The 10,769-nt window shown below is 36.0% G+C and overlaps 1 protein-coding gene across 1 annotated transcript; it reads left to right on the top strand.

The window, feature by feature from the left end:
- The first annotated feature begins 7,089 nt into the window (after positions 1-7,089).
- LOC132253685 (glycine-rich RNA-binding protein 1-like) lies at positions 7,090-8,127 on the top strand. Its single transcript, XM_059736598.1, has 2 exons — positions 7,090-7,417; positions 8,123-8,127. The coding sequence occupies exons 1-2, from the start codon at positions 7,090-7,092 to the stop codon at positions 8,125-8,127; spliced, it is 333 nt and encodes a 110-aa protein (XP_059592581.1).
- The last annotated feature ends 2,642 nt before the right edge of the window (positions 8,128-10,769 follow it).

Genomic DNA, 10,769 nt, shown 5'->3' with positions numbered 1-10,769 from the left:
TTTGCTTTTAGCATTCTACTTTTTCTACCAACAACAAATACCCAATATTGAGAACCATTTTTGTTCTGAAATTGATTGTAACTTGATCATTGAGTCCTTTCTTTCGAGATGATATGAGCTATGCATTCAATATGACAATATCAAACATTTGATAAATTTGTAAATATAATATCAAAGGATTTAACTTGTAATTTAAATGGTTTTTCAATATAACATTATCAAAGTTTCCTTATTTCTAAATTAATTGAGCCCTCCATCAGGACTTAAGCTAACAAAAATAGCATGTATGACACCAATTAGATTGAAATTACCACCACCAACTCCCTCTTTGTTTTGGAACCTCATATTGAGGTAGTAAGTTAAAAAATCGAAATATAATCAGAAAAAAAAAAGTTAATAGTCAAAACTCACAAAGCATTAAGATTAATAGTAGTTAATAACTTAATAGTAAATAAAATTACATGTTATATGACGTGGATGGTGGAGTGTTTTATATTCATTGTTCATTGACGATGAAATCAATGTTACATATATATATATTTGAGATTCAAACACTTTGCATCCGTCAAACATTTTTATCTTGCAGTGGTCGTCTGTCATAGGCTGGAGGAAACAGTTCCTGAACCTTAATCTTCATGAACAATGTGAAGAGGTTATGTTCCTTGTCAGTTTTTCCATGACATGATGGGTACTGGTGCGTAAACCCTAACGCTGCAAGTGGATTCTAGTGGTTGGTTGAAACAGATGATTAGATCAACTTCTGATTGAAAATTTTTTTTAGAGCTTGTTATTTAATAGAAAATTTTAAAAGAAAAAAAAAGTTTTTAAAAAATAAAGAAAATAATAATTCTTAAAAAAATTATATATTTTAAATTCTTCAAGAAATACCATTCTTGAATATTAGTAAAACAAATTATTGAGATTTTTTTTTTGAATTTTCTTTTCTATTTTTTTTATACTTTTAAGATTAAAAAAACTTTAAAAATAAGACATAGTAGAAGGTGGCAGTCATTTTTAACTTCTTATTTTCTGTTCACTGCATGTGCTTACAAGAGAATAAGACACACATAAGATGGAACTATTTTAAATAATTTTAAATTCTAAAAAATTAAAACATAATTACAGTTGCATCTTGACATTAATATTAGATGTTGATGACTAATCATTTCGTCATAGTAGAAGGTGTTCTTGGGCGGCCTTTAAAAAAGTATATATAGGAGATTACAAAGCTTAAATAATCAGTGTGAATTCCTATTGAGTATATATATGAGATGATTTGAGGACCCACCATCTTGCATTGCATTGAAGAAAAAGCTGCAACCACGCACTCACAATTGAGAATTGACTAATGGGAAAGAGAAAGATGCGATATGATGTTAGGTGGCACAAGTTTTTTCAACTCATTCAGATACCTTTAAATTAAGTTAATTAAAGGGTCTGCCCACTTGTTTTATTTTGGAAAGTAGATCAGCAGCGTGGACCCACGTGAATATGATTTGGGGCGTGAAGATTTCGACTCGTGCAATTCATAGGTTCCTTCCGGGTAGGTAGGTAATACAAAGCTTCTGCATTTTCTTTGTAATGGAAATGTACCATAGGACTTGGGATATGCTTCTTCTTTTTTATCAAATTTTTGTTTGTCCGTTTACATTCAAAAATCTTCTGTGCTAGAAAAGATTTTGAAGTCTATGGTGCGGGAATTCAAACGTTAGGCCAAATATTAAAAGTGAAATGACTCAACCATTAGCTACAGGATTGGTGGATTTCAATTTCAAAAATTTAATCGACTTTGTTGCTAGTGCGGAAAGAGTGGTATTTCTTCCTTGCAAGTAAACCCCAACTTCAAAGCATTCGTGTGTAGATGAACATAGTTTTCTTGCATGAGCGGTGGTGCAATTTTTAATGAAAGTTTGAGACAGACCATGAAGGAGGACAAATCTCCCAACTTCAAGGATTCCAACCCAGTATATGGAACCGCAGGCAGACCTCAAAGGCAGCTCGTTCCCAAACCATTAATGGGGCAGTGGCAGTGGCAGTGACCTTGTTCCCGATAAGCAAACACTTGAGACGATAGGTGGGTGAGCCATTAACATCACTTACACGTCAATCACCTGCAGATGCAGCCTGGTCAATGAGATCTCCACAAATCTATCATGTTATTGGAATCTGGTGACAGTGATACCCTCCCCTATCAGAAGCCCAAGGGTTATCAATAAGCGTATAATAAATAATTAAATCTAGAAGTTGCAAGACTGTAGTAGATGGAGAAGGGCATTACTTCATGTATTGTCACCCTGACCTCACCCTCCATCCCATATGGATTTGGGCGCTGTTTCGTTATAATTGCATAATGCTCCCATCATCATTAGGAAATCCAACTGCTAAGGTTGGTGCTTGCTAGGAGTGGATATGTTTGCAGGGAGTTGGCCATTTCAAACATGGCAAGGGAGATGGTGGTCATTCCTCGGATGAAGTTGCTTGGGATGTATACCTTTCCTGATGCCCTTTACTCCTGTAGCACACCAAGTTAGACTGGAGGGTGCATTCTAGGGGAATAGTATTCCTTCAAAATGGAGTGAAAACGAACCCATTATTAGAGAAATTTAGATATTATCAACCATGAAGTCTGAAAACGCCCGCCTATTGTCTTATTGTCAACTTCCTTGGCTTTATTCGGCAAAAAAGTCTTTTTTCCGAGCATTTATGACTCCATGGATTTTTGGTTATGTTTGATTGCTGAAAAATACTAAAAAAGAAAAAAAAATATAGAGAAAAATGACATTTTTATATTTAGTTGTTTTATAAAAAATATAAAAAAAAATCAAATATAATTAAAACTAATTAAAATTTTATATATTTTTAAATTATTTAATTTTTATATTAATGAGTTAAAATAAATAAAATGAGTTTGAAGCAACTAAAAAAATAATTTGTCAATTTTTAATCCATTTTTTATTTTTTTTCTACTTTTTCTTTATATATTTTTTTTCTTACATTTTCTAGGAACCAAATATAGTCAATTAAATTTTTTATAGGATTTCATTCAAATTTCGATACTTTTGGTTGGGAATGGATCCCATACATGGGCTTTTTTATCTTCTACACCTAGCTTTAAAAACAAAATCTTAAAACATGGTAATCATAAAATTACGGACAAATTTTTGGTACTTTTTATCATGTCCATATCGATCACATATTAAAAATATTAAATTTATACTAAAATTACCTTTTTTTTTATAATTTCATAAAATTAAATTTATATTAAAAACATCTTTTCAAAAAACACATTTTCATAATTTTATTATTATTCATACAATTTTTAAAAAATAAATTTATATTAATCGTGTCTTTCCGATCAACATTAAATTCTTTTTTCAAACTAGTAGAAATTGAAAAAAAAGAAAAAAAACACTTAGCTCCTTTACTGAATTTTATTCAGAGACGTTTTCAGCTCTCACCTACCCACCATATATGTTCTGGAAAGCCATAATTAAAACACTTCAATTCATATTTCAAAACTTCCAAAACTTAATTAGGTAAGTGCATTGTACTGAATTGTGCAGATAACGACTCTACACCACATTAACAATATTTGGCAATTAAAGTTAATTTCTTAAAAAATTCAAATAATATTTGTATGACCATTCTCTTTGATCAGTCTTCGTCATATTTTAGCACATACTAATCAAAAGCGCATGCCAAGCGTACGTGGTGAGAACATTCTTCAAGGGACGAGTGGCGACACGGTGCACGATCCTGACAGGAGCGGTGGAGGATCCAAATGTCAAGTGGTCAAAGAAGCCTTTACAGGAGACCGGAAATGAGTCATTTTTTATATATGTACATAAGAAGTATAAGACGGTAGGAGGTTAAGAAAAAGTAAACACACTCAATGTCACAATTAATGGTGAATGCCGGTCGAGGTCATCTACTACAGTGGTGAGGCTGAGAACGGTTCCCGCCTTCTCCCCACCGTTTTCATGTGGTCAACTTGTTGACTAGAGGCATATGGTTTTTTCTTCCTTTTCTTTCGATTTTCTTCTATTTTAATCAGTCGGCCTAATGCGACTTTTTTGTACCTACTTAATGGGAAAGGTGGAGAGTTTGGGCGGCTCAAGTTGGTCGGCCTCTTTCCATGTAAATTATCTTCTCTTTTCTTCTTTTTCTTTTCACCTGCTTCATCTTTTAAATTTTTTTTTTAAATATTTATTATGATTTTTAATATATTTAAAATTATGATTATTTTAATATAAATTTATTGGAATTAGTACATATTTTGAAGTCACATTCTGGAATTATAATTTTAAATTTTATAAAAATGAGATCACATTTTTAAAATGCAGATTTCAAACTAATTTTAAAAAATAATATTTTGTTTGACTAGGTGATCAATTTCACCCACAATTTGAAGGCGGATGCCTGCAATATGAATGCCTTATGTATTCAACTGTTGTGGAAATGTGGCAGGTATCGAAGCATATGGATGTTTGTGGAAAGTAGTAGTGCAAGTTACCCAAGTGGATGGCGTGCAGGCGTCCAGTGGCTCTGAGCCTCACCATTATATTCTAATTTTTCCAAGACACTATACATGGTTTAAAAATCAAGCCGCCAAATAACTTGACGCTTGGGAGTAATCAAAATCAACCTAACAAGATGAAAATCCATTGAAAATGGACTAACAGATTTTTGCGGTGTAAAAAATATCTTCATGATATAAATGTATGATTTTCTCTTAATTTTGTAAATATATTTTAAAATTATAATAATATTTTTGCTTAAAATAGATAATACCTATACTATTAAAAACTAATCATTATAGATAGTATCAAAATTAATCTGGATCATGGTATAGGAGTTTGTCTGACTTCATGAGACATAATGAAAATATTATATCCACACGAGGATAGTTGTGATATCTTATATTAGATTATGTATGAACTCTTATTAATTTATTAAAGCATTTTAAAGTCAGGAGATAATATCTACACCAAGTGACCCATTACACCCATGCAGGCTAAGTTTTGGACAGCTGTTGCTTTGCATAATATCCTAGCAAACTCAATCAGGCAATTAGGAGAATATGTCAATGCCCACTAAGTAATTGTGTGCTTGTGAGGGTTACTGTCATTAATTGAGATAATGATACGTGTCCTTCAAATTACAGAATTGCTCTTCACCACATCAATTCATGCCACTTAGTTATGCTAGCTTTTCCAAAATGGTACAAAATGTAGCCATCGAACCCCTCCATGATTATCCAACATTTCCAGTCATGGGGCAAAATGCATGGTGCAAAATGCACAGTGCAGCTATGTGCATTCGCTCCGCAGATTTAGCTCTCTTCAATTGGGACTGGACCAGTACAGTGGTCTGCATTGCAAATTAGTGAATTACCCAGCTACAAATGGCCGGCAGTCCATTTATAATGGATGACATGCATTAAAGACAACTGACAACGAATTACTGGCTCATCGCCCTAACTCTTAGATATTAGCATGATTAAACGATGAAAACTTAGAACTAAGGAAAATTCAAATAAGGAATCAGAAATATCTACCACGTGCGGTTTTTGGAGTGGGGGAACCCGGCCGGGTAAGATGGTTGTATTGGGAATTAAATTTTTGAGGCTCAACCTTGAGGTTAAGGAGGTTAGCTGTTGGCAATGGTCAAGGCCCAAACTGTATTCAACATTCAGAATAATAGGCTGATAAAACTGCTAGCATTCTGTTGTGGGCATGGACTTAGGTCACAGAATACAAAAATGCGCCACGAATTATATCAAACCCAAAATCGGTTGGAGGTTGGGCCGAGCCACGTTTGACAGTTGCGTGGCCCTATTATCCATAAAATTTGGGGCCAATCAAGACTACGGGCCTAAGAGGCAGGTGAAAGAAGGTGTCACATTTGGGGTTGGCAGGAAAAGGCCTAGTTCATCCTCCAGCAAGTGGCATACAAAGTCATCCACTTTCCGGGACGTGGGCATGGTGGGGTGGAGAGGTATTGGCGTGACCATATTTTTGCTTATTTTCAAAGAAATATAATAAAGAATGTCTTGAAGAAGTGGGAATGAGTTCACACTTGCACATGGAGAAATGATGATAGCATGAGAAAGAGCCCTTAACAATTTCACCCTACTCTTTCTCCACCTTATCTGGATTGCACTTGAACAACCTACATTGCCATGGTTACCACCACCTCCTCCATCATCTCGCTCGTCACGTGCTTCCCACTTGTCCTCCCATCTCATTTCTCATTCGTCAAGCAAAAGGCACATCTTCCCACCTATATCACATGGATGTTTTATCAGGTCTTCCCGTCCTATATATATATTAGCACTTTGGCTGAATCCTATCGCGGAATCTCATCATGCTGACTGCTGAGAAGGAACCAAATAAAAAAAATGATAGAAGCTTGGCCAGGCATAACTGACCACACAAAATCCTTATCTCTCTAAACTCAATCTATCCAACAAAATTTTGAAAATAAATCATTTTTTTTTTCAGAAATGCATCATAATCTACATATTAATTAGGAGCTTGTGAGTAGATTCATAAAATGACGACCCAAAGCTTAAATAAAAGGGCAGAGGGCAGTGTACTTGGTTGATAATCCACCTTAAATAGTGCATGTGATCCTACAAGATCATATCGATACACTGGTCTTGAGGTTGATTAGGAGAATCAAAAGTAAGACCAAAGAAAAACTATTTTGTTAAAAAACCATTGACAATGGATGTTTCAGTCCCTACAATGGGTAACTCCTACTTGGGAGTGACCCTAAAGGAATGATAAATCACTTAGAAGGGTCCAGACACTGAATACTAAAGGGGGTGGTGAGTGCTTAGTGCTTATAGTGCGTCCTTCATGCGTCAGTTAGTCACAGAAAATGCAGGTGGGGACAAATTATGTCACAAGGCATTGTACTTTCCTATCTTTCAGCCTCCGTCTTGCAGCCTTTGGGAAACTTTGAATTTGTTCTAGACTTGTAGTGGGGACTGGGTCCAGCTGTCAATGGCCATTCAAATCAAATGAAAGAGTATAAAGGGAGCGAGGTGAGTGTGTTTTTTGCATTGTCAATTTGCATCAGAAGATGGAGATTGCCAGAGGGTTTGGGCTTGTGCTGGTTCTCGCAATAGCGTTCAGCTCACCTTTGGTTGATGGACTGAAAGGTGATGAACATGGCGTCACTCACTTCAACACTACTTCCATTCCTAACCTTTCGCACCAAAACCACAAATTTGTTGGAGATGGGCAAGGAAGTAATACAACTTCGTCTAAGGAAGTTGCAACGAATAGTAATATGAACCATGGTGGTAAAGGAGGAGGTGGTGGTGGTGGAAGTGGCGGCGGCGGTGGGGGTGGGGGTGCAAATAGTGGAGGTGGAGGTGGAGGTGGGGGCGCTGGTGACAAAGGAAAAGGTAAAAGGTACAAAGGAAGACGGGAAAGAGGAAATGGTGGTAAAAAAGGAGGTGGAGGTGGTAGGGGTGGGGGTGGGGGTGGAGGGGGAGGAGGAGGAGGTGGCGGCGGCGGCGGCGGTGGTGGTGGTGGTGGTGGAGGAGGAAATGGGAAAGGTTATGGATGGGGAGGGGGCAGGGGTGGTGGTGGTGGCGGGGGAGGTGGAGGTGGAGGTGGCGGGGGCGGTGGAGGTGGAGGAGGTGGTGGGGGCGGAGGAGGAGGAGGAGGCGGCGGCGGCCAGGGAGGCTGTTGGGGGCCCTGGGGCTGGGGATGCGGTGGCCACCCTCCTCCAACACATCCTACTGCTACAAGCACTAATCAGCGACGTGAGCATGCGAGTTGCATGGGCAGTGGACGTTGCAAGGGTGCATAAAATTTAATTACCTTATTCCATTTTCCCATGCATACTAATTTCATATTCTGTTACCCCCTATTTCATATACACATCTCCCCGTCCGATCATTCCAAAAGTAACAAAACTTTTCTCATTTCTAGGAGTGGAAATGGAGAGTCTATTAAACTAGATAATGCACCATACATCCATCTGCAAATACTTGTGTGTGTGATTCAGTAAGAGTTTAAAAAAAAGTTTCTCTTAATTTGTTGACCGTTTACACACTGGTTTTGTCTTTAAGCATGCTTATTGTTTATCTCATTTATGGTTACAGTCTGATATTTGGATTCAAAAATTCAAATCTTTCTTAGATAATATAAAGAAATGGGAAAGACCCGTCACTGCAATCATTGACAGAGAATTCTGAAATTCAAATAAAAAATAAATTAATTATTTTAAGGTGGTGTCTGCGCTACCCCCAAACTTTGATGTGTACAAGAAAATGACAAATACTGAGGGTTGCCGAAAGCGACGTCTGTCTTTGTCCTCAATGATGGGCTAGTACTACCCTGTAGTAATGGGCTGAAACAATCTGGAATGCAGGCTGAGTCCCCCCGAACAGCCCAGCCCGATCCATTTGGAGACCAAATTCAAATTCACATCACTACTTGTTAGTTGTTGCCATTAACTATCTGGCTCCCGAAAATGTGAGCGTACCTCTAACGAACAGCATAGCCAATGGTCAAAACAAATTAATATTGCTCCCAAGCAGGCCCACAAATCAGATGGGGCTGATAAATGAATCGGTTTGGGAACTTAGAGCTCAGGGCACGTGATTATCAAACTCCCAAGTCAAAATGGTCCGGTGGGAGGTGGGCACGAGGACAATCACTACTCACTTTAATAACACTAGATAATGCACAGAGAGAGAGAGAGAGAGAGAGAGAGAGAGAGAGAGAGATTTTTTCGCAGTGGATCTCCACATAAGTGAAGGAGTGCAAGGCCGGCCCCTATCACATTGACCAATATCTCTCTTTGTTATCTTTAAAATGCTAATCGCACATCTCCATCAATGTCATTATCATCACCACCCTCATTTCTGTCAATGGCTTTTCTATATTACTTCCACCCCCCTCATCATGTAGATATGGCACATGCTGTGTCCCCAAGCCCCCCCTCTCTAACGAGCTTCCATCACAAATCATTACATCTATGTTGAACCAACAGGTTTAACTCTTTCGTGTATGGGCCTGGAAGCCGAGGGCTAAATTCAAAGAATCCATCCCTTAAAATAAAAGGGAAGACACTTTTTAATTTTTATCATTAAAAAATATGTGCTGCTTCTTGTCCACACACATTCATCTCTTAGTCCACATCAACCTTCCAAGTGTAAGCATATCACATCAGAGTCATCGGGGCACCAGATCACCTGAAAACAGTTACCTTAAAATCTTATGTTTTTGTTTTTATTATGAAAATTTTTTACTTACTTTTAGTACTTATTCTTCACTGAATAAAATTCCAAAATTATCCTTTTTTTTTTCTTTTCATACCATTTCCCCTTTACTCTTTTCTTTTTCTTTTTTTTTTAATTTTATTATTATTATTATTGTTATTTATCTTTATTATTTATAATGTGAATATTAAAATATTAATATAAATATTTTTTGTATTATTTTTAATAATAATAATAATAATAATAAATATTAGTATAAATATTATTCATATATTTTAAATGATAATATTAATTACTTATAACAATAAAATAATATTAGAAATACTAAGATATATAATACATATCTCATGCTAATGTTAAAAAAATACTAAAAGGTTTATGTAATAATAATAAAATAAAGAAAAAGGTAAGATGAAAAGACAACTAATAATAATAATGAAAATTATTATTATTATTTTTTTAAGATATCCAAACAAGAGAATGACATTTTTATCCTTTTACTCATTATAAACCTTTTACCAATTTATAAAAAAACATTTATCCCAATAACACCCTTTTCCACACACTCTAAACCATCTCTCCCAATTATTTTTTTCCTCAAAATTTCGGATAAGGATGATAACCAAACAAGGCGAAAAGACTGAAGAGTATACGGAGGGAACAAAGCGCTAGGCAGTCTCCCAGCTTTAAGAGTGTAAGACTGCCTAACCAGCATGGCAGTGAGTGAGTAGTGAGTGGACAATCATCTTCCCCACATAACTTTAGGGTTGCTGCCCTATCTTATTCTTATACACACATTAAAGAGTGGTTGGAATGGGTGGGAGAGAACCATCACCAGACTGCCACCCAACCATTCTGAGTTTTCTTTACGTTTTTGGTAAATGGGTAAGTTGGGAATTTGATTCTACATTCGGAATTTCTTATGCTTTATATTTGGGGCTTGTTTGGTTGGTTTCACTGAGAGAGTTCCAAATTTAAAGACAAAATTAAATGTTGGGTTTTTGAATTAGTTATGGGAAAGAGGAAGTGTTGTACTCACATGGCATGATTCATGAACACACTATTTTAATGTTAGCCTAACAAGCCAAATTCTAACTGGTTTCCTTTTGTTGAAGGAAGAGGCAACTCATGGTCCAAAATTAATCTGCTCCACTATTTGGTGGAAATCATCCAAACTCCCTACCCAATTTCTATTACAAAAATTTTAATTATGAGAGAACTTTGAATATGGTTTCTAAAATTGGGTGGATCCTAACTTTGATTTAAAGTCTCCATTTTAGTGGTCTCTGTCCAATACCACTAGGAAGTTAATATAATCGGGAAATTCAATTTTCCTTCCCTATTGAAATACATGAGAATAAATTATTTATAAGAAAAATCAAATTTAATTGAAATTTTGATGTTGGACATAATAATACTAATTGAAGGGACCATTAATAGAAGTGCCCTGTTATGGTCATATAAAGCAACATCTAGTAGCCGTGTTTTTTAGAATATGAACTAAACACCATTCTTAAGAAAATCA

Source organism: Vitis vinifera, chromosome 4 (assembly GCF_030704535.1).
Source record: "Vitis vinifera cultivar Pinot Noir 40024 chromosome 4, ASM3070453v1".
NCBI classification, from domain to species: Eukaryota; Viridiplantae; Streptophyta; class Magnoliopsida; order Vitales; family Vitaceae; genus Vitis; species Vitis vinifera.
This window is presented reverse-complemented; position numbering and strand designations above follow the sequence as displayed.